Source organism: Citrus sinensis, chromosome 8 (assembly GCF_022201045.2).
Source record: "Citrus sinensis cultivar Valencia sweet orange chromosome 8, DVS_A1.0, whole genome shotgun sequence".
Taxonomy (NCBI): Eukaryota; Viridiplantae; Streptophyta; class Magnoliopsida; order Sapindales; family Rutaceae; genus Citrus; species Citrus sinensis.
In genome coordinates, this window is record NC_068563.1 from 29,892,064 (window position 1) to 29,917,004 (window position 24,941).

General features: G+C 36.5%; 2 protein-coding genes and 1 non-coding gene across 4 annotated transcripts; 2 read left to right on the top strand and 1 right to left on the bottom strand.

Annotated features, from left to right (window-relative positions):
* Positions 1-324: 324 nt before the first annotated feature.
* LOC102620395 (SMR domain-containing protein At5g58720) lies at positions 325-9,518 on the top strand. 2 transcript variants are annotated; one of them, XM_052432928.1, is made up of 12 exons: positions 325-1,399; positions 2,300-2,561; positions 4,798-4,823; positions 5,434-5,553; positions 6,115-6,200; positions 6,987-7,216; positions 7,569-7,645; positions 7,770-7,826; positions 8,484-8,551; positions 8,630-8,736; positions 8,883-8,953; positions 9,099-9,518. In XM_052432928.1, exons 1-12 carry the CDS (start codon positions 554-556, stop codon positions 9,219-9,221), a joined length of 2,073 nt encoding a protein of 690 aa, XP_052288888.1. In that variant the 5' UTR covers positions 325-553; the 3' UTR covers positions 9,222-9,518. The 2 variants fall into 2 exon arrangements, with proteins under 2 accessions (XP_052288888.1, XP_006488519.2); XM_006488456.4 differs by lacking the exons at positions 325-1,399; positions 2,300-2,561 and adding an exon at positions 2,573-4,255.
* Positions 9,519-11,662: 2,144 nt separating this feature from the next.
* Positions 11,663-12,073, top strand: LOC102621432 (protein ELF4-LIKE 1-like). The gene has a single exon (XM_052432820.1). It carries the CDS (start codon positions 11,663-11,665, stop codon positions 12,071-12,073), a length of 411 nt encoding a protein of 136 aa, XP_052288780.1.
* Positions 12,074-15,842: 3,769 nt separating this feature from the next.
* LOC127899481 (small nucleolar RNA R71) lies at positions 15,843-15,946 on the bottom strand. The gene has a single exon (XR_008051358.1). It is a non-coding gene; the product is annotated as a small nucleolar RNA R71 (small nucleolar RNA).
* Between the last annotated feature and the right edge of the window lie 8,995 nt (positions 15,947-24,941).

Genomic DNA, 24,941 nt, shown 5'->3' on the forward strand with positions numbered 1-24,941 from the left:
AGAAGGTTTTTCTACAATTATGCATTAATGCAGAGTAATTTTTACTCATTTTGAGCCTTATTATTTAGGTTGTGCCATTGCCCTCAAAGGTATTTGGCTGAGTGATTTTCTATCATATTTATTTAGTTAATCATCTGACTTCCAATCTTGATAGGTAGATGCCAAAAATTAATTTCACTTCTACGGCTCTACCTTTAAAAAAAAAAAGAAAAAAGAAAAAAAGTCTAACTTGTCTCATCACAAGGTTGTATTGTTCAGGTTTCAAGTCTCTTATAGAATACAATATACATGAGAAAAGTCGAACTGCCACATAAATATTATAACTGGCGCGCGTCTTCAATCTTTCGACACATATATAAGTCGGCATTCATTCTCTCACGCAGCGCACGAAACCAAATTCATTTTGTCGTCCCACAGGTGCACAGAATTTAGAAGTCCTCATCTCTCTCTTTCTTCAATGCTTTCTCTCAAACAAACCTCAAGCTGATGATCCAAAACCCACAAATATTCAAATACCCACTTGTTATTTTTCACCAAACCCCCCACCTACACCATGGTGAGAAATCACTCAAATCACGGTATTCTAATCGTGGGAAATTACTGCCACGACGTTTTGATCCGAAACGGTACCGTTCTGGCCGAGACCCTCGGCGGGGCTGCCTCTTTCATTTCCAACGTCCTCAATGGCTTGTCCATTTCTTGCAGCCTGATTGCTAAAGTGGGTCATGATTTTAAATACGAAACTAGTTATCGTCCAATTATCGTGCCCACTTCTAAAACGACAGTTTTTCACGCGTATTTTGATTCGATTTCGGCTCCGAGTGGGCACTCAGATCGGGTCCTGAAACGGGTTTGCTCGTGTGAACCGATTACACCGTCGGATCTTCCAGATGGGAAGTTTGATTACGGGATGGCTGTTGGGGTTGGGGGAGAGATACTGCCTGAGACGCTGGAGAAAATGCTTGAAATTTGTAATGTAGTGCTTGTTGATATCCAATCTGTAATTAGAGTTTTTGATAGCGTTGATGGAACTGTGAATCCTGTGCCATTAAAAGAGAGTGGCTTTTATCATTTATTGCCCAAGATTGGATTTTTAAAGGCCTCTTCGGAGGAGGCTTTGTTTATGGATGTGGAAGAAGTAAGGAAGTTGTGTTGTGTTGTGGTGACTAACGGGAGAGAAGGGTCTGAAGTGTATTACAGAGATGGGAAAGTGAAGGTTTCGCCCTTTTTGGCTAATCAGATTGATCCAACGGGTGCTGGAGATAGTTTTTTAGGTGGGCTTGTGACGGGGTTGGTTCAGGGGTTGGCTGTGCCTGATGCTGCATTGCTTGGCAACTTTTTTGGGTCGATTACTGTTGCTCAGATTGGTTTGCCTAAATTTGATTCAAGGGTCTTGCAGGTTTGTCAAGCCTTTTTTTTTGGGTTAAAATAGATACTGTTGGATTTATGTTTTCTGTTAGTTGTGTGGGAAACATAGTTATGTTTGATGAAGCTATAGCTAATAGGAACATGGATTGAGCTTTAACTATAGATTTGGACTGTTAAACTTAACTTCAATAAGCTTGCTATCACAGCTTCCTATTAGTACTTGAGAAATCATCCCTTCAATAATGTGTTGCAGAAGTTTGCATTGTTTTGTGTAACTGATCTTTGGTTTATTATAACCTAACATGGAAGATAGTAGATTTCTTAATTGGTAGTTGGAGTTTTTGATTTGGTATAATTATTATCATATTTTAAGTGATATACTGATGGAATATAGGAAGTTTCTTGCCAAATATTCACAACAAACTGTTGGATGGCTTTGTAAACTACTACTCATGTAGAGTTTGTTTATAGACGACAAGATTAGATAATGCTGGTTATCCATGTGTGCATGTTTATGGGTAGCTAAGTGTCAATTGGTAACATATGTTGATATGGGATTAAGTATATTATAAACTTCCCATGTCTTTGCTCTTAATATGCTGGTCTTGTGAAAATGTCAAGGGTCGCCTCTTGGCACGTTTGGTCCGCATGCATGTTTTTTCTCAGCTTTGAGAAATTATGATTTATTTGTTGTTTTGTATCTTGAACACCTCATGGAGGTCAAAGGATTTGATTCCTTTTGAGTTTGCAAGAACTTTCATTGTAAAATGGTTGAGTACTTCATGAATGGCTTTTGTTGGGGGTAGTTCATGTAGCCAATTACTGAGTGCTTTCTTTACATAATGCAGCTGTAGATTTGCACTATCAAAATCTGCTATGTGCTATATCTTAAGAAAAATAATGTGTACTCATTTCTACTTTCTTCTTTCAGAGAGTCAAGGATGAGGTGCAGAGAAGGAAGCTGAGCTGCAGTGAAAGAAGAGACGAAGAGATTGAGTTTACGAAGCCTGAAGGTCATGAACAATTCCACTCATCCCTTTGTGCAGCCAAACTAGTATCAGCTTGTGCCATGCAAGAATGTCTAAAAGACTTTCCTGGTATAACTAGAGAACAGGGTTTTCTCTCCCAGAACAATGGGCAATCTAAACAACTACTCAATCCTCTCTACGATGAGCCAATTAAAACCACGGAAGGTAAACCTTGACTTGGACAATATAACTCCCTCCTCACTTTCCAATTCATTGTAGAACAAACTTCACTGGCATAGGGATATTGTTGCACGTGGCTTTGGTGTTGGTCATTCAATCCAAACCTTGGAGGTTAATTACAAACTCAAGTAATAAATCTCCTAAAAGCCAGAAAGATTTTCGATGATAGTTGCCTTCGTTCTCCTGTTCATATATGCTGCGCTAAATTTTTCATATCAGCTGCTGCTCACCAGATTTACTTTAGGTACATCTTCACTGAAATTTTTTATGCTAGTGCAAACGTTAGTCTGTAGGAAGGCAAGACTCTTCAGTTTGTGAAAAGAGCCATCCTGTGAACTTCATTTTGCTTATCCTGGTTTTGTACTAGAATAAGAAAAGGAAAATTAGATTAGCGTGTTAAGCTGGTAGGATACAGCTAATTTTTTTTCTTGTAAAGTTCTCTTGTTGATTTATTAATTAAAAAAATTGGCACTTACTAGCTCAACTTGGTTGGTTAGTGTTTGTTACTCGGTCATAGAAAGTGATTGTGGCAATAATTGTGAAGTGTGGAAATACCATTACGTTCCCACACTTTATAATATTGTTAATTTACAAAGTCTTGTAATAAAGGAAGGATGTGTTACGTTAATTAAGGATCGTATAACACCAAATTTTCGTTCAACTTGTATAATTCAAGTCCACGATGAATTTTGGAACGTTCGGCACAAATTCTCTTTTTCAAAGCGCGTGAATCTCGTACCCTGTAGTCTTTAATATGAGAATCCGCTTTTCTCGTGATTGCACGCGCGTGGTTTTATATTCCCAGATTTTGTCCAAGTGACCAAAAAGAAAAAAGAATCTTAAAATGAAAAATCTCTTTCAACGTTCATTCAACAACCACCGTCAGTCATCAGATCCATGGCCTAGCCTGAAGACCACGATTTACGCAGAACCAGTTCATTTCAGAATTTATTTTTCTGCCTAATACTTGAACTTTCTAATCGTTACCCCCTCAAAATTAGGGTTTCAAAATAACCCTCGACACAAATCTCCGCCGTGGATTCTGCCCTTGCTCTGATCGGACACAATGAAGGAGGCCAATAGAAAGAAGAAGAAGAAGCGGTCACGTGCTGCGAAACCAGCCCCCAACAATTCCTCACGTGACAGCAACAAACCGACAGCGACAGACGGCGAAGAAGTTCAGAACGACACCAAAAACCAAATCATCCACTCGTTAACGGAGGCTTTCGGTTCGGTCTCGCTGGAGGAAGCCACGTCAGCCTTTTGTGAAGCTAACGGAGACGTTAACAAAGCGGAGGAGCTTTTGACGGCCTTGACGGAGGGTAACAGCGAAGATCCGTTAACGTCGAGTTCGGTCTCGGGCGGATCGTCGAGCCTGGACTCGGGGTCAAGTTCGGGTTCATGGTTGGGGTTTGGTGAGACGAGCTGTGTGCAAAACCCAGTGGATTATGGTAATAAGAAGGGTGGGAGTAGGCAGAAGAGAGTCGTGGCTGTTTCAGGGATGGTTGCGAATATGTTGGGGAAAGATTATGTGAGGGCGAGTCCACGAAAGTCTGGGAGGTTTAAGGGGGTTGGTGACGATCAGAGTGGGTTTGACAAAGAGGAGATGGAGCAGTTTTTGTACTCCATGCTTGGAGACGAGTGCCAGTTTAGTATGGCTGTGGTTAGGGATGTGCTTTGTGAGTGCCCATTTATATAATATTTACCTTCTTTTTAAGCTATTTGAGTTATTGATGATTTTTATCTTGTGAAATTTAGTTGTTTGTAGTGGAATAAGTTAGATTGAGGTCAGGGTTTGTGGGGTTTGTTTTGGAATGGATGTAATTTGATTCAGAAGAAGCATATGTGTGGATATCAGATGAAAATTATGTTTGGATTTAGGTGAAGGCATGGAGTTGTTGTCTGTTAATACACTAGTTGCCAAGTAAAACTAGATCTTTACCAAGCACTTCAGTTTTTGTGCTTTCTGATTTGAGTAGGAGCACAACAATTTCACGTATACCCCAAATTTGAGTGGTTAAGTACATCAAAGAAGTAGGTTTTGAAGTTCTTTGAAAACAGTGCAAACTCCTATTAAATTGTCTTTTTTGGCATATTTTTCAGCTTACTGTAAAGTAATATTTTTTAGTCTTTTTACATGTTGCATATTCCTTTTAATCAGGGTAGTTGTAAAGGTTGATTTTAGTTTTATATTGCATGACATGAGAATGTGTACATGCAGGTCAGTGCGGGTACAACGTTGAAAAGGTATTGTCATCATTCTGTCACAAAACTGCTCCCATATTAGTTGGTGAGGATTTTTTTCTTGTTGATAAGTTGTCACGTCTTCATCTATTGAGAAAACATCTTGATCTCTACCTTCATTCCTATCTACAATGACAGTTGCTTCATTGGGTCATATATGAAAAGTCTTCTGTCTTCTTCTGCTCCTTTCCTTATTTCTAACTAAATTTCAAGAAAGCTTCTTCTGCAATTACAGTTTACCTTCTGCAATTACAGTTTACCCAATTCTCAGGCTGCCTTCTCGGTTACAGGATGCCGAACTAAAGAAATGGGACAAACTCTCTCGTAGAAACCAGTTGCATGGTTGAATCATAATCCTTGTGGATCTGAATTAATTATTAGATATTAAGGACTTAAAATTCAATTTCTATGCTAGATTATAGATTTTTGAAGGATGATGGCTTAGTCAACTGGGCATCTCGGTAAAGTGCTGTCCAGGTGATAAAGGGCTGAGTGGTGGTTTACATTTCTCCTGAATTTGAAAACAGAGGGGGGAAAAATAGAATCTTTTATTTGCACCATATCATTTTTCTGCTGCCGCATCTTTTTAATAAATCTTCTTGTCCTCTTCTAGGCCATGGATGTGTTGCTTGATTTATCTGCTCTCTCCAATGAGCGGTCTATGAATGATGATGATGATGATGATTTTACCTTTAAGGAAGATAGACGATTCATCACTGAACATACTGACAATGTAAGTAGTATTGTGTGCATCACATAAATGTTAGTTTCACGGCTCCAAACTTTTTTGTTTTCGTGTGTGTGAGCTCATAGGTTTTCTTGATTCTAGTATTCCAATCATTTGACTATTTTCACTTTGCAGATCTCAGTCAGGATAATTAAAGCTATAGCTCTGTCCTTACCAATCCCAGACCAAACTTAATTATAATGCACTCAATGGGTAGCAAAGATAAATTAGTTCTTTGGTTTAGATAAAAGTAACATGCTTGCCTTAAAGGACCAGCAGATTTTGATGATTGAGTTGTCATTAGTTATTCCTCAGAGTAAATTATTAGCTGAAGATCATTCTTATTTGGCATACATGTTTGAAGAATTTAGTTATACAGTCATGTAGTCAGTTTCTGAGAAAGTCGTGGCCCAAATGTTTCGGCAGATGGCCTCAAGAGAAGGATAATTGAATGTGTTGCACCATGCATATGGAGGTCTTTTCGGCTTATTAAATTTGCCAAGTTTTCATTGTTGGAAAATTTGAACTATTTGACTTTGAAATTCATTTTCTCTTTTCTTTTTACAGTTTACAGATAGGGCATCTGATTGCACTTCTTATTCATCTGAAAGCGATCTATATGATAGCATATGGTCTACAGGCTATAATTACAGGTAACTCATTCTGCACATTATTGCTGTAGCTGTTTGTTTTTCTCAAGTTTTTTCTTCCTTTTTCCCCTGTTCTTTCGTACAATCCCTCCCAATTTCTCTGGCACTTTATTTATTTATTTTTTTCTGATTTCTGGAGAACCTTAGCTGAGAAGAGCTTTGGCAGATACACTCACAATCAAGTTGTTATAACCAGTATTTATATGTTTGGCCGAACTTGAGAAATCTACTTGAAGTGATGGGGAATGCTCTTATTGATTTTATTGTTTAAACATCTGAATATCAGTGGACTAATGAGAAAGTGGTAGAAAATTTTCTGCGCTGGAATTTTTTTGATTTAATATACTTATGATTTTATCAATTTAGAAAAACTATTGAGATTAAACTTTATTTGTAAAAGAAATGGAGAACCATAATAATATAATGGTTCATAATACTATCTAAAAGTCTCAATGATCAGGAATCAGCTTTGTAATAATACTTTAGCTTCAAGATTCATATATTACTTTGGTGTTTCCTTTCTGGATCCTACACTCTGGATGCATGTAACAGTTGTGTGGCAAGTACTGTAGGTGATAAATTATCTTACTCAATCTGGTACAATATCCAAGATCCCTAATACTTGTAGATTTATTTTGGTTTACACCTTTTCTTAGGGAAAGTGTGTGGAAAGCTTTAATGGTATTCTCCATTACTGGTCAAATTTCATTTTTTATTTCAACTTTTGCTTCTGGGAGGAAGTAAGTATTTGAAGCCTGGTCCTAAAAGCTTAGCTGTTTTGCATTTAAGGAATAATTCGAAGGTTCTTATTGGTTCTGAAGTACCATCTCCACTTAAGGCAAGCGATCAGTCAGATCTTCCTCAAAAGGTGTTGGAATCTTTGTTTAACATATCCAAAAGTCCACAGCACGAACCTACCACAATGAATTGGAGGAATGTAGTTAAGAAATTGCAGGCACTAGGTCCTCGGTTTGATGTTAGTCACTCTAGCAGTACGGAACATCAGCAGGAACTTTGTGGTATTCAACATTATCCCTATAGTGCTGTATTTGTTTAAGAATAATACTAGTCTCTCAAACCCATACCCCAAAATACTAATTCCAGATGATGTGCCCACTGATGTGGCATTTGCTTGCGAATGATGAGATGAAGTGGAAGTGATTATTTTTTGTCACATCAGCAGACACATGACTTGGGATGAGAATTTTGGGATACAAGTTGGGAAGAATAGTATACACTGTTGAAAATGTTTGTCAAGACTTCATTGCTATTCTAATTTGTTTGTTTATTAATGCTGGGATATTAGGTAACTTCTCTTTGGCAAAGTGGCAATGGCTATTTCTTTACTATTATGTTCTGTTGAAATTGCAGCTAAGGGAGATGAATATCAGGTGTTTAGAAAAGATGCAAAGCAACACTGGAATTCAACGAAATCCTGCTATCAGAAGGTGAATACAGTTTTAGTGGTTTTTATGATATTTGGGTGGCATTAAGATGCCATATGCATGTTTTTGAAGTTCACATGAAAACATTTCTTAATTTTTTTTTGCTGAAACGCACATTCTTCTTCAGGCCTCAGCCGCATATTCAAAAGGGGAATGGGGATATGCAGCCCACCTCTCCGAGCAGGTTTGTAGACTTTAAACTGTATAATCTACTTCATTGAGGAATACTCAACAGCATATAGTTGCCAACTACTAGAGTGAGAGCATCTAGTAAATTATCAACAAGAATCCACATCACACTACGTACATCCATTCCTTTTCTTTTCTTTTCTTTTCCTTTCCATGTAATGATAGATTAATAGGTTGCTGAATTCTGTATAGGTAGATGAAAGTTTAGATATGAATTTAGTTGCATTGTTATGGGCAACTTTTTAATTGTTTCTTAACATTTCTCTCTCATTCAGTTTGGCCAGATTCATGAAAATCAGAATGGTTAAATATTTATCATCTGAACCCAGTTACTTGTTACAAAGCATATCACACAGCTGTTTTGAACGCACACCATCTAATTTATTAATGTTGCATGGGAACCACTAGGTGCAAATTGAGCTGTGCTTGATGCTTTGTGGTCCTAAAGGGTCTAAACATTTTTCATCTTAATCCTGCCTTTAGTGGAAATGTCCTCAAGAAGTGTTTGTTTTATACCATAAAAATTATGGAACTTGGGCCAACAAAATCTATTTTTAGTCTCTCTTTGGTGGTGATCAACATGGTATCTTTTATATTTGGCGGTTGGGTGTTTCACTATAAAATTTTGACATTTTTTGTTGCATTTTGGTAGGGGAAGTCACTGACCAAATTAGCTCAAAAAGCTGATGAGAAGGCAAGCCATGATATATTTAAAGCTAGGTTGGTGTATAGCCATTTGCCGGTTTATTTCCTTTATTTCTTGTTCGATGAACTAAGAGATGAACTTGTAATTTGCAGAAACAAGAGCTTTGAGAATGTGATAACAATTGATTTGCATGGCCAACATGTCAAGCCGGCAATGAAGCTTTTGAAACTTCACCTTGTGATGGTATCATATGCTCAATGTAAGCATTTACTGGATCCTATTTAATTTACGTGTGTCTCTGTATGTTTTGCTCTAGTCTCTTCCATGGAAGAAAGTAAGCTTTTTCTTATGAGATGTAATCACTATTCTTAATGTTCGATACTTACTGTTCTCGGTACCTCTCAGCTGTTCAAACTCTCAGGGTTATCACGGGATGTGGTTCACATGGTGTGGGGAAATCAAAACTGAAACAGTCGGTATGGGTTCTAGTCATCACTCTTGCATTTATTTTATTGGTGTATTGTGTAAATTACATAAAAAGTTGATTAAAATCCTAGTAGCGGAGCATCAAGAAGTCCTTTTAGCTTTAGTTTTCTGTGCCATTAAACTTAATGCGTGCAGGTAATTGAACTTGTGGAGAATGAAGGATTGCATTGGAGTGAAGAGAACCGAGGAACAGTTCTAATCAAGCTTGATGGATTCAGAGAGTTCAGCTTTCTGGATACTGATAGTGATTATGAGTAATTTGTACAGCACTCAGCTCTGTAGAACCACCAACAGTCTCACAAAATTTCAGTTTAACACTCAACCATTAGCCATCAGCAGGAGCTTGTTCACTTATGATAGCAACTTAGGTCAGAAATCTAGGCAAGAATGTACTATAATGGCCTGCGCCGCATGCTATATGTTGTTGTGGTGTATGTATTTTGAATTAAAAAATGTGTCTTTTAACTTGTACATTCATCAGCGAACGACTAATGATGCATGTTAGTATGTACATTTGTAACTTCTGTAAATTAACAAACTGATCATTTTAGGGGACTCTTGTCTATCTTCCGATTTTCATTCTGACGGTTGAATATCGAACCATAGAATATGAACCACACGATAGAGAAAAGGGGTGATGACATTATTTTTATTTTTGCTACGTCATCTAAAATTAGGATTCTTAGTGGGAAAAAAATAAAAATAAAAACTAACGTGGTTCTGGACGGATGATTTCCTTTTCTTCGATTTGGGGGGTTGTAAACAAAGAAACAAGTGGGTAATATTTTAGAAAGCTTAAAGGTAAATCAGCTTCGGCTTGATGTTTTTAAATCCGAGAATAAAATCTGAAGATGTTTTAATGTCAATATACCGGGTAGTTGTGTTTGTCATAATATGTTAGGGAAAGTGGCACTTGTTTTCTCCGATGAACCATTAGAAACCATTGTATTTATTTTTCATTTTATTCTTTTCGGTGGAATCTCAACTTTTAGGTTCTAGAAATCGACATTCGAACTTTTGTTTTAATTAATTCCTTCTCTTTGAATAGAGATGAAAGCATTATACACCTTCCAATTACACACACACACATTATAATACATTTTTACAACATAACAAACAAAATTCATTAAGGAAAAAAGTTTAAATGTCTAATTTTAAAATGCTTAAGGTTTAGTTATCCATTTATAAAAAAAAAAAAAAAAGTATGCACCATATATTCTATTTTAGGATAAAATTATGTTGCAATGGTTGCAGCATACTACTATTTTAGTCTTTTTATGGTTTAATTACACGGCTATCATTGTTATATTTTGTAACCTAAAAAGAGTGTGCTTTTTGCGATGTTGATTAACGATCGGAAAAGTTGAAGTGGTCGCAAAACCAAATTGTCCGCTAGTTGCCACCCTCTATTTATTTTAAAAAGTACTTCGAAAATTATAAATTTATTATTCAATCATTTTTAATCAATAACAATTTATAATTTATTTTTCAAACAATGATTCACAAGTTCAAATTTTTAAAAAGCAAAAAAAAAAAGGGGGGGGGGTAATTCTCAAGAAATGTAAAGCTTGAAATTTTTGAACTATTTCATTTTTTTTTTCCAAATTAGCTCCTTTTTATATAATTCTTTTTTTTAATACCATAGTAATTTATTGGGCCTCATTTAGAAATTTAAAATAGCTCCCTTGAATTTACAGAAAATGTTGGAATTTTATAAATAAAGTAACATGTTGTATTTTATATATATTTATGGTTTGTATAAATAAACTAACATGTCAAATACTATTGGAAATGGAAATTTAGTAAATTATAAGTTTTGTAATGATAAAATAATAAAGCATTACAACCAAAAAAATTTTATGCTTTTTATTTCACAATTTCATTTTTTTATTTTCTAAAGTATTGAAAAATGTTAATAACCCATATTTTTAATACATATTCAATTTATTTATTCTATTATAAATGTATAATATATAACATTTTTTTTTTTTTGTGTTTAGAAAGTTTTTATATGGAACTAGCTACAATGTTGCTTACATATCATTAATTTTATAATCAAATTAGGTCAATGGATCAAGTGTAGAAATTTCAAAAAATAAGAGCTTATATTGTGTAAAATATTTGAAAACTTTTGGTTTTATGATTTTACAATAAACAATATAAACTGCATTATTAATACAAATTAAACACATCTGTAGCGTAACGATTGAAGAAGTTTCTCATTAGATCTCTATGTTGACTGTATCAGAAAAATAACAGAGTTGGGTACCTTGCGAGGTCGCTGGATCCGTTTTATTTTAAGAAGCCCAAAAGCCCACCCGACAAGCCATGTTTAAATCCCCGATAGGTTGAAGATATTTTTAATTTTTAAATATACTTTTGTTCTTTTCACTAATCATCAGCCAATCGCAGGCAGCGCTTCAGACAGATCCAAACCAAAAGGACCAACCTTAATGACAGACCAATCAAAATGCTCCAAATCACCAAAACCCGCCACGTTGCGTCTGCCACTCACGCTCACGCCAAGCTGTATGTATATACCTATATAAAGCCAGATTTTTCAAAATAGAATATCGATTTTTTTTTATAAAAAAAAAAGTATAAATATTTGGACTATGTTAATGTAATGTAGTATATGACAAGGAGTGAAGGAAGAATCATCATCTTTTTGATTGGTGGACAGGTGGAGTCGGTCTGTGATGGACGATACGACCTCAACAACAGATACAAAACCTGATAACAAGACTCTCACCGTTAACACTAATGAACGCTCAAAAGTGAACAACAAGAAAGGAGGAGGCCGCATTGATGATTCGGACGAGGAAGAGTATGACGCGGAAGCGTGGAATACGCTGAGCAAGAGTTTTAAGCAAGTGCAGACCGTTCTGGATAATAACCGTTCGTTGATCGAACGAGTGAACGATAACCACCTGTCGAGGATTCCGGACAATATGTCGAAGAACGTGGAGCTGATTCGCGAGATTAACGGGAATATCTCGAAGGTTGTCTCCATTTACTCCGACCTATCGGCGAATTTCTGCAACATTGTCAGTCAACGGAGGAGGAGGATGGGGATGAACAGCGGACACGCGGAGGGCTCAGAGGATTAGAAGCGGAAAGATGGCGTTTTGAGTAATTTCGATCTCCTTTTTTTTAAGTTTATAGTTATGATTGTTACTGCCAATTAATAATCGCTTGAACGTGTCGGAGTCGGTCTCTGTTACTTTTTGGTTGTTCGGAATTTTAAGTCGTTAATTGTAGTGGTGATCTCGGTGGTAGCTGGGGATTGATTGTTTGTGATGATAATTGTAGAGTTTGATTTACGTTTTCTTGTGTTGTATTATAAGGAGCTGTGGCCGCTGCGGGACTGCTTTATCTACATTACTCTGTCTACCCCGCAGATACTAATAAGGTATTTATGATCATGTTTTTGCTTCTAATATTGCTGACTTCTGCTGTTTTTGTTTGGAATTGATGTTCTGTGATTGATGTGGAGTCAAATCACCACTTGTGAAGTAAAGGGTAGCTGTAAGTTATGCAAAAGCACAACCGTTACAGACATTCTTTTAGTTCTGAGTTTTATTTGATTTTGCAAGGCAGTGTGTCATCTGGCCTTCATTTTACTCCAAAATGTCATTTTGGAAAACACCTGACTGTTCCATTACAGGTTATTTAGGTGGTTCTAGTACCATTTCTACCATTAGATTAACGAGGTATTCTCGTAGTCTACAGTCAACTCTTGAAAATCATGGGGAGGGATTGGGTTGTCATTAGTCTACTTCTAAATAAAAATAAGTTAAAAAATATTTTTTTTTTTCTTGGTAATAATTATTATTTGGGTAGAACTTAGAATTCTTCCTCTCGGGGAAGGACAATTAGGAAAATCCTATTGGTTGCAGCTTTTTGTAGAGATAAAAGTGTTAGCAGGTGAATAATATTAGGAGTCTTTATAGATATTGTATTATTTAGATTTAGAAATTTAATTAGCAACACAGTTACAGAACCCCTGTTCATACAAATCAGAGCAGAACCTACCTCTGTTCTGAAATTCAAATAAGTAAAATAGAATTACATGGACCACATATTTAAGTATAAATAGGACCCAACAATTAAGCAAGGGGAACAATACAACTCGAGGCAAAGGAAACTCAGAGAGGACATCAATGATCAGACAAAGAAGTTTGAAGACTGAAGAAAGTTCAAAAATCAAGACATCGCTGGAGACATCCAATTTACGAGCATAGAGAACCCCACAGTTTGAAAGCAATATGAGGACTTTCTAAATATAAGTCTCTCATTACAAGATTTAAAAGAAACTTAGACGGCTACTTGCGGCTCAAGCAGAGATAATTGTATTTGTCACCACACTTTTATTTTATTTTTATTACATATACGTAAAATGTTATATTGTGAAAAGAGTTGAAGGAAAAGGTGTGGGGAAACGTTGGAGCTGATGAGTTTATGTAGCTAATGACCTGGTTAGAGCATTGTGAGTGGTAGCTATGTGGTGAAGTGTTAATAGTTTCTGGGATTGGAGCTCATGATTTGATAATAGCTGTTGAAGATGGAGGAAATGGGTCATGAAATTGGCAACTCTGGTGGCACAATGATTTACTAACAGCTGAAACAAAGCTGTTGATTGTTGAGTGTTAGAAAATGCATATTTATAAAGGAGAAAACCATCATTTTACATTTCAAGTCTTACTAACAACCCTTACTTTTATGTATTTAACCTTCTTGTGATTTAATTACATGTGTTTTATTTTAATTAAGTATTTTATGTATTTTAGGGGCATCATAGTCATTTCACAATAAACGAGAAATCAGATGGCAAAACGGACATCACTTTTGAACTCAGGACGGTCGAAAACCTTAGGATGAGCATAAAAGGAAAAATGGCACTGTTCACTTGTACGGTACTATTCACGTGTACGGTACTGTATACGTTACTGTTCACAACACTGTTCACATGGACGGATGATGACGTGGCATTGATCGATGATGTGGCATTGACTGATGAGGTGTCACGATCCTGTTGGACTAAAATTCTTATGTACTGTTGATGGTGACGTGGCAGCATATCAGTGGACGAAAAATCTCGCGTACGGTGCATGCATCACACAGGATTATTTTCAACCAAACCGCGTTACTGTTCATCCGGGTCAAACCGCGTTACTGTTCAAAGTCGGGTCAAACCGTGTTACTGTTCATCCGCGTGGTCAAACCGTGGACTGTTGACTGATGACGCGGCGCAATCCTGAGCGTCCAAACTGTTTTTAATCCGATGGCCATGATTTACTCCATGTATCTATAAAAAGGGGGCCTCTCCCCCCTAATTTGATATCTATGAATCCATTTTTGGGATCCATTTTCTGTAATTCCTTCTCCATCTTGTATTTTCTTCGTATTTTAATAAATTTCCATTTTGCCCCTAGTTCAATTATGAGTGGCTAATTTTCTTTCAAGCTTGGGTTGAAGGTGAAGTCTCAACATGTGTCATGGGCTTAATTTGGTAAATTTATTTTCTCTTCCCCTCTAGTTTTTGTGGATGTTTTGACTTCTCGTCGACAAATAATAATATTCTTGTCTAGTACCGCCTTGGTTTCACCGGCCCTCTAGTACAAGGTTATTATTATTTGGCACGATAAGCCCTTAGCACCATATTGATTAGAGCGTGGTTCATGAGGTGTGGATTCCCCCCTCATGATTTAATTGGCATTAATACGGATTATTTAGCCCATGATGCATGTTGATACGGATCCAGATACCCAAGTACGTCATTTCAATATAATTCTCGTCAATTTATTCTCGCCATTTCAATACCAATTTTAGAATTTATTCTCGTCATTTTAATTTAAGTTTCAGCATATTCCAAATCATTTCCACCATAAATCCAATCACCCATTTACAAAATTAATTCTACACAATTAAAATCCACCTCCTCGTGGGATCGACACTCGTCACCATTGATCTATACTACAATAGATTCGTGCGCTTGCGAGTACATTAAAATTTGCACAACAAGTTTTTGGCGCCGTTGCCGGGGAGGTAAGTACTTTTAATTCATAGAATTAATTTTTGTGAATAATTTCTTTTATTTGTTTTCTTGTATTTTTTTTATTTTTATTAAAAAAAAAAGAAAAAAAAGTGAATCTACATTTAAAGGTTAGTATTTTTTTCTCTTCTTTAAAATTCTGTAATTTAATTTTCAATTTATTTTTCTTTGTAATTTTTTTTTGTTTATCTTATTAATTTATTTTTAGTTAATTTATTTCACGTATTTATTTTTGTGTATTTTTATAGAAAGGTTTTAATAGCGCAATAAGGTTAGTATCGTAATTTCTCCCTCTTCTTTATTTTTATTTGTTTTGTTCTCATCTTTATTTTTATTTTATTTGTTTTTGCATGCATGGTCGTAGGTCATTATTACCTAATCTTGAACCTATAGACCTTGAATTAGAAAAAACACTTCGCACACACAAACAAATTAAAAATAAAATGGATTTGCAACCACAGGAGAGGCCATTTAAGGACTACTTCAGTCCTTTAGCTAATTTGAGCACATCATGCATAAGATACCCAAATGTAGCTGCTAGGAGTTTTGAATTAAAACCTAGTGTGCTAAATTGTCTCCCCACATTCTATGGCCTAGAAAATGAGGACCCATATAATCATTTGAATGATTTTCATGCCATTTGTCAAACATTTAAATATGAGAATTTTTCAGATGATGATGTTAAACTTAGATTATTCCCATTTTCTTTAAAAGATAGAGCTCGTTCATGGTTAAATACTTTACCTGCTAATAGCATTTCATCATGGGAACAAATGGTAACGAAATTTTTGAATAAATATTTCCCAGTGCATAAAACCAATGCTATTCGCAGGGAAATCTCGGAGTTTACCCAGAAAGATGACGAGCAATTTTTCGAAACATGGGAGCGATTCAATGGGCTACTCTTGAAGTGTCCACATCATGGGTACGAGAAATGGCATCAATGCCAATACTTTTTGGAGGGATTACTACCAAATGTGCAAGAATGGCTAATGGCAACAAGTGGAGGAGAGCTAATGTCAAAAAGTGCATCAGAAATTTGGGAATTCTTCCAGCGACAAGCAGATAATTCCCAACAACGGAGTCGATCACTTAGGACTACTAGAAGAATTAAAGGAGTGAATGAGGTTCAAATTGGCGAGTCAACTTCGGGAATCAAAGAAGTCAAGGAGATGGTTGAAGGTCTTGCTCGACAAATAGCATCGTTATCGACTGCTAAATCAACAGAGCCACATGACCATGACTCATACTCAGATCAAGCCAATGCCATAGGTGTAATGAGAAAACCATCAAATTACAACCCATACTCCAACACATATAATCCTGGATGGAGAGACCACCCCAATTTTTCATGGTCTCAAGGATTCCAACAGAATGGACCAGCAGCTCCAGCTCCACCAATGCAACAAATTCCTCAAGTTCCTCAAGCCTCTCAGCCACCATTTAGACCATACAATCATAACCAGAACCACTCTCAACCTAGACCATGGGAGGATGCATTCCAGAATTTCAGGAATGTTACTCACTCCACGATTGAGCAACAGAACCGCACCATTGATGGACTACGAAATGAGTTGAGAGCGGGCTTCAACTCACAAGCTCAATCTGTTTCAAGCCTCGAAAAGATGGTGGGACAACTTGCTTCTTCAGTTCAGACCTTGGCAATGACTGTTGAGAAAGGCAAATTTCCAAGTCAACCAGTGCCTAATCCTAAAGGAGTACATGAAGCAAGTACCAGTTCACCACAGCAGCATGGAGAGGTCAAAGCAGTAATGACCTTGCGAAAAGGAAAAGAAGTCGACAACAAAGTGGAGATGCCGGTGACAAAAGAAAATCAAATCGTACCTGTGAATGTTGAGGACTCACCACCGGAGGAAAAAGAAGAAACCAACCCACGAGAATATGTTCCGAAAGCTCCATTTCCTCAGAGGTTAGCGAAAGGAAAGAAGGGAAAATCCACAGGTGAGATTCTTGAAATCTTCAAACAGGTAAGTGTTAACATCCCTTTACTTGATGCTATTAAGCAAGTTCCATCTTATGCCAAGTTTCTTAAAGACCTTTGTACTAAAAAGAGAAACATGCATGTTCAAAAGAAGGCATTTTTAACAGAAAACGTTAGTTCTATACTCCAACATAAAATTCCTTTAAAATGCAAAGATCCAGGCTCCCCCACTATCTCATGTAGTATAGGGAACCACACAATTGAGAATGCTTTATTGGATTTAGGAGCTAGTGTAAATTTGTTGCCTTACTCTGTATTCGTGAAACTTGGACTGGGAGAATTACACCCAACTCCAGTGGTGTTACAGCTTGCAGATCGGTCCACGAAAATACCTCGTGGTATTGTGGAGGACGTGCTTATCCAGGTAGACAAGTTTTATTTTCCTGTTGATTTCATTGTAATTGACACTCAACCAATACAGGATTCAAGGAAGCACATCCCCATTATTCTAGGCCGACCTTTCTTGGCAACTGCGGATGCTCACATTCAATGTAGGACTGGAAATATGCAGTTGTCCTTCGGCAACATGACTATGGAGCTGAACATCTTCAACATTGCCAAACAACCTCACAGTGCAGATGATGGAATTGTTGATGTGGATTTAATTGAAACAATAGTTGATAACACTTTTCTTTCAAACCTTAGTGATGATCCTTTACAAACATGTTTAACTCACTTTGGTTTGGATTTTGATATTGACAGATCGGTCGATGAGGTCAACGCCCTGCTTGACTCAGCACCATCCATGGACACTAATAAATGGAAGTCAAGAGTTGAACAACTAGCACCATCAGAGAAGCAACTCATTCCATCATCAGAATCACCACCGAAACTCGAGCTCAAACCATTGCCCAACACTTTGGAATATGCATTTTTGGGGGAAGAAAGTACTCTGCCGGTAATCATCTCATCATCCCTCAATGACGAACAAAAAGGTAAGTTGTTAGATGTTTTAAAAGAGCACAAAGGAGCATTAGGATGGACCATAGCAGACATAAAAGGTATAAACCCAGTAGACTGCATGCATTACATTCACCTTGATGAAAATGCTAAAACTACTAGGGAAATGCAACGTCGGTTAAATCCTAATATGAAAGAAGTTGTTAGAATTGAAGTCCTTAAGCTATTAGATGCAGGTATCATTTACCCAATTTCTGATAGTTCATGGGTCAGTCCTGTACAAGTCGTCCCTAAAAAGTCAGGAATCACAGTAGTTACCAATGCTGATAATGAATTGATACCCACTAGAGTGACTACAGGATGGCGTGTATGCATTGATTATAGAAAGTTGAATTCTGTCACACGTAAAGACCATTTTCCTTTACCATTTATTGATCAAATGCTTGATAGATTAGCAGGACATGAATTTTATTGCTTTCTAGATGGCTACTCAGGATATAATCAGATTCCTATAGCACCAAAAGATCAAGAGAAAACTACTTTCACTTGCCCTTTTGGCACATTTGCATATAGGAGAATGCCATTTGGATTATGTAATGCACCTGCTACATTTCAACGATGCATGCTAAGCATTTTTTCTGATATGGTTGAACGATTCCTTGAAGTCTTTATGGATGACTTTTCTGTCTTTGGCAACTCGTTTGATCAATGTTTACATCATCTAACACTAGTTCTGCAGAGATGTATCGAGAAGAACTTGATCTTAAATTGGGAGAAATGTCATTTTATGGTAAAACAAGGTATTGTTCTCGGTCACATCATTTCGAGCAAAGGTATTGAGGTTGACAAAGCCAAGGTGGATCTCATTTCTAATCTTCCTCCACCCAAAACAGTCAGAGAAGTAAGATCTTTCCTTGGGCATGCTGGTTTCTATAGACGTTTCATCAAAGATTTTAGCAAAGTTTCTAGACCCTTATGCAATTTACTTGCTAAGGATGTACATTTTATCTTTAATGATTCATGTCTTATGGCGTTTGAAAAATTAAAGCAGTTGTTGACATCATCACCCATCATTCAGGCCCCAAACTGGAGCTTACCATTTGAACTCATGTGTGATGCATCTGATTATGCAGTAGGAGCAGTATTAGGACAAAGAGTTGATCGAATTCCGCATGTTATTTACTATGCTAGTATGACATTAAATGATGCACAGTTGAACTATTCAACTACTGAAAAAGAAATGCTAGCAGTAGTGTTTGCATTGGAAAAATTTCGATCATATCTCATTGGTTGTAAAATAATTATATTCACAGATCATGCTGCTCTTAAATATCTTCTCACAAAGAAAGATGCAAAAGGTAGGCTAATTCGTTGGGTGTTACTTTTGCAGGAATTTGACTTGGAATTCAAAGATAAGAAAGGGACAGAAAATGTTGTGGCGGACCACCTCTCTCGTCTCCATTTTGACACAATTACAGAATCATTACCATTGAATGAGTCATTTCCAGATGAACAATTAATGAATGTGGAAGTATTACCTTGGTATGCTGATATAGTTAATTATCTTGTTACAGGTAAACTTCCAGAGCATTGGACCAAGCAAGACAAGGCTAAATTCTTTGCAGAGATAAAGAATTTCTTTTGGGATGACCCGTATTTGTTCAAGTATTGTGCAGACCAAATTGTTAGACGATGTGTCCCAGAAAGTGAAATTCAGAATATCCTTTCATTCTGCCATGAACAAGCTTGTGGAGGCCATTTCAGTGCTAAGAAAACCGCGACTAAAGTTTTACAATGTGGTTTCTATTGGCCAACTATATTTCGAGATGCTTACACTTTCTGTTCTTCATGTGATAGGTGTCAACGAATGGGGAGCATTACACGAAGAAACATGATGCCACTAAATCCAATTTTAGTGGTTGAGATTTTTGACGTATGGGGTATCGACTTCATGGGACCCTTTCCCCCGTCTTTTGGCCATCAATACATATTGGTTGCTGTTGACTACGTATCGAAATGGGTAGAAGCAATTCCATGTAGGACCAATGATCACAAGGTGGTGATAGGATTTTTGAAAAGCAACATTGTCTCGCGCTTTGGATTCCCTCGAGCAATAATCAGTGATGGTGGTGCCCACTTTTGTAACAAAGCATTCAAAGCTCTTTTGACAAAGTATTCAATCACACACAAAGTGGCGACCCCGTATCATCCGCAAACCAGTGGCCAAGTTGAGATCTCCAATCGAGAAATAAAGCACATATTAGAAAAAACGGTGAGGCCGGACAGAAAAGATTGGTCATTAAGACTTGATGATGCCTTATGGGCATATAGAACGGCTTTCAAAACCCCGATTGGGATGTCACCCTACAGGCTAGTGTATGGAAAAGCTTGCCACCTACCTGTGGAACTCGAGCATCGTGCATATTGGGCCATCAAGAAATTCAATTTTGACATGCAGCAAGCCAGCTCAGAAAGAAGATTACAGCTGGCAGAACTTGAAGAAATTCGCAATGATGCATACGAAAATGCCAAGATTTACAAGCAACGAATGAAAGTCTTCCATGATAAGCAAATTATGAGAAAATCGTTCACTCTAGGTCAGAAAGTGCTTTTATTCAATTCTCGCTTGCACCTATTCCCAGGTAAGTTACGCTCTCGTTGGTCTGGCCCATTTATTGTTCATACTGTTTTTCCACATGGGGCAATTGAAATTAAAGACCCAAAGAACGGTGTCACGTTTAAAGTCAATGGTCAAAGATTAAAGCCATATCTAGAGTACCAACCACATGAAGAAGACACCGAAATAAATTTGAGTGACCCACCAAAATTGAATTGATTTTTTTTTCTTCTTTTCGTTGATTTGATTTTTCTTTCTTTCTTTTTATTATTATTCTTTTGCTAATTGAAATTTTTTTTGCATAAGTGTGTTTATTTTACCATTAAGTTTTCTCTTATCATTTTTAATCATGAGTCTCATACTTAGACCGTTCCTCCTGAACATTCTTAAACCACTTCAACGTGTCAAAACTCATCTCAAAAGGCAGATTCAATTTTGTAAAACACAACGCATTTGGGCTCTACAACCACCAGAGTTAGTAGCCTATGTTGAGGGTTTAGAACGCCAACTCAGAGACATTGAGAGAAGTGTTTACGACATCCAATTGGAGCTTGAGGTAAATTCAATAAGAGGACGATTTTAATTTTCTTTGTGTGTTTTAATTTGTTTTTCTGTTTGCGTGCTTTAGTTTGTTACCCCGGTGAAGTGGCGGATAACGGTACTCCGTGACAATCAAGTCGGTTACTTCAGTTTCCCATAATAACTGATATTCTGAGGCGAAGGTATGGACAGAAACGAGATTCTAGCGAAGCTTCACAAGCGATTCCCTTCACTTCCTCAGAATGCCCTCCTTACGATCTATAAAGCTCGGTCCGAACGCATGCGATTACTCATGAGGAATAACATACCTGCTGACATCCGTTGGTTAATCGAGGCTAAAGTACGATCGGCGGGTGAGTTACCTCCAAAATTTATTGCATTCATGCCTGGTTGTGGTAAAGGAAATTATGCAAGAAAACGACGAGCTCGAAGAATTTCTGTTGCTTGTCATAAGTGTGCCAGAATGAGTTGCAATAAAAACCCATGTTCTTTAGGAATGGTGTCTGATAACAGGGAAGATAAGATTCAATTCATTAGGGATGGCTTGAATAAGGAGTCATTGGATGATATCCTTTTGTCTCTTGAAACGCATCCCAGTGGATATGTGCAAGGAGCGATTCTCCAGTTATGGCCATTATTCCAGAAAGAGCATGCACGATATAGTCTCGGGAATCTGACTATAAACGACCCTGTTTGCCAGTTTATAAGAAAACTGGATAGGAAGCCTATCCTCGACCCATAGAGGGCGTTCAAGCCGTTTCTGGACGTAAAACCAGAGGAAGATGTGAGCCACAGTCGCAACTACCTGTAAATATCCTTTTACTTTACTGTTATTTTATTTCACTATTGTCTTATTGTTTGCATTATTGTCTTTAATAATTTTATTACTGTTTGCTTTTTCCTTTTTACTGTTTTCTTTTTGACTTGCGAGCCACGTGCTTTACGCGTTATTTGACACTGACATATTACCTCATACACAACCATGACCCACTATCACCAAGACTCTTAAATGTGATTTCGTTTTTGTCAAGCACTCACAAATTGTTTTTGAGAAGTATCACAATGTCAGCTACTCCCAATAGACAATTCAAGAACATTTGTGTGCTTTCTGGATTTACATATGGCAAACATAAAGAGTTCGTTGAGGCAGCCATAGATCTTGGTCGACGTATAGCAGAGAGAAAATTACACTTGGTGTATGGAGGAGGTAACCGAGGATTATCAAAAATGGTCTCAGAAGCAGCTTTTATCAGAGGAAGTCAAGTGTTAGGCATCATCCCAAGAGTTCTAAAACCATTGGGCAGTTCGTCTGACTCATCAACTGGAGAAGAGTTAGTCGTCTCAGGTATGCAAGAAAGAATAACTGAAATGCTTAATCATGCTGATGCTTTTATTTTCCTTCCAGGAGATCTTGCAACACTAGAGGCACTTATCACGCTAGCATCTTGGGCCCATCTGCACATCCACCAGAAACCCATCGGTTTGTTAAATGTCAATAACTTTTATGATGGCTTTATCGCATTTCTTAACCATGCAATAAAAAACTATTTCATTCCCGCTAATGTGAAAAAACTCTTTATTTGTGCTCACACTGCTAATGAGCTACTTGATCTGTTACAAGCTTATAAACCGGAGCCAGACCCCTGGACCTTTGTGTTGGAGCGCCCAAATAATGATGGTAACAGTAGCCGCAGTAAGAAGTACAAATTAGATTTAACTCTCCGCTTGTAAATATTGTTTTCTGTGTTGCACCACCCAGGTGATGTCTTCTAAACTCTACTTCTTTCCTTTCAAACATTGAGGACAATGTTTCATTCTGGTTGGGGGGAGGGAATAGTCGACAATTGTGAAATTTTGGTTAAGTTTTTACTAATTTTTGTTGTAGAAACTAACTGTTGCTAACTTTTTGTGTCGAAGATGGCTGAATATGGAGTGTAGTGACTCTAGAAACGCATCTTCATCGTAAAAAAAAATTAAAAAACTAAAAAATTTCAGACATTTTCTTTTTCTTTATTATATGTTTATGTTTATTTTTCTTCTTTTTAATTTCTCCTCTATCAATATACATTTTCCAACTTTTGAGTCGAAGATGGCTGAATATGGAGTGTAGTTCCTCTAGAAACGCATCTTCTTTAAAAAATAAAAATAAAAAAATATTTTCGTTTTCTATCATTTTACATGTAACTTTTCTAATTAGTTTTTATGCATCATTTTCACATTTCTGCATGCATATTTTCCTTTCATGTTTAGAATAGGATGGGGGGTAGAATGTTGTTTAAAAAAAAAAAAAAAAAATTTTGTGTGATTTGTTTTAACATTGGATGACATGATTAATTTCAAATTTTAGTATTTGTATTATCTTTGGTCTTAAGTGATGTTACATTATGTTTGCTACTCTACATGTTGATGTCGGAGACAAATATGAGTTGCTTGAAGGAATGAACATGTCATAATAAGTACCAAGTGAGTTTTTGAGCCTATTATTTTTCTTGGAGAATAACCCTTTTGCCCACTCTTTATACAGCTTAGCAGTTTATTATTTTATACACGATCTCTAGATTTCTTTTGAGTTAACCCTTAATAAAAAGAAAAAAAAAAGAGAGAAAAAAAAGTGTGTTGCTACATTTGGAGGCCCATCTAACTAGTAGATATGGAAGGTTATTTAGAGCCCTAAAAGACGATGGAAAGGCCATCTTTGATCTGTTTGAGCCTTTCTAGCCATCCCTTTTATTAAATATCCATAGTTAACCCTTTTGAGCCTTTAAAAAAAAAAAAAAAAAAACATTTTCTTTGTCAACTTATCATCTTGATCCACTCCGATTTGGAGTATTACCCGATGTCTTATAAGTTCCATCACCTATTTATGTTTGAGAAAATGTAAATAATTATGTTTTTCAGTGAAGTTATGCCAAAAAAAAAAAAAACAAAAACAAAAACAAAAACAAAAGTTGTTGTTTCAAAAGAATAAAAATAACAATAATAGGTGAAATCCACCTTGCAACTTCCAAAAAAAAAAAAAAAAAAAATTCTCTGCATTTTTCTCAAACATACACTTTGTTTTCTCTATTTCCTTTCTTTGTTAACCATGTCCCTAGCCTACGTTACATCCTAATAAAAGTCCTTCTTGATTTTAGGGAACTATAATCTGAAGTAGAAGCTAGTTATATGGGCTAAAAAGATGTAGTGGTGCATATAAAAAAAATAAATAAATAAATTGGGTTGACTAACAGTTTTTATTTGACTTGAGATCGTATTATTTTTAAGCTGAGGGCATATTTATTTCATCTTGGCGAGAGCATGTGATATCACTTCTTCATTATTTTCTCTCAATTATCATTCATTGGAGTGACTATTTTTATTGGGTTTAATTTCTTTGTGAGAGTGTCACTACTTCCAGTGAGATTTTGGGGTTTGACATGTCATTCTTGAAAGTAGTTATAACAAAGTCTACTGGGCTGATTCATGTGGATGGTTGATGTGGCTGTGATGTTACTTTAGACTGGAGATAATGCTTATACTTTTATTTGATTGCTATCATTAATCTGATTGAATAAACACGAGTGTTTCTAAATTTAAAAAAAAAAAATCATTTTGAATTTGAATTTTATTTTCGCTTCATTTGCTAGGGACTAGCAATAAGCTGGTTGGGGGGTGTGTTGAGTGTTAGAAAATGCATATTTATAAAGGAGAAAACCATCATTTTACATTTCAAGTCTTACTAACAACCCTTACTTTTATGTATTTAACCTTCTTGTGATTTAATTACATGTGTTTTATTTTAATTAAGTATTTTATGTATTTTAGGGGCATCATAGTCATTTCACAATAAACGAGAAATCAGATGGCAAAACGGACATCACTTTT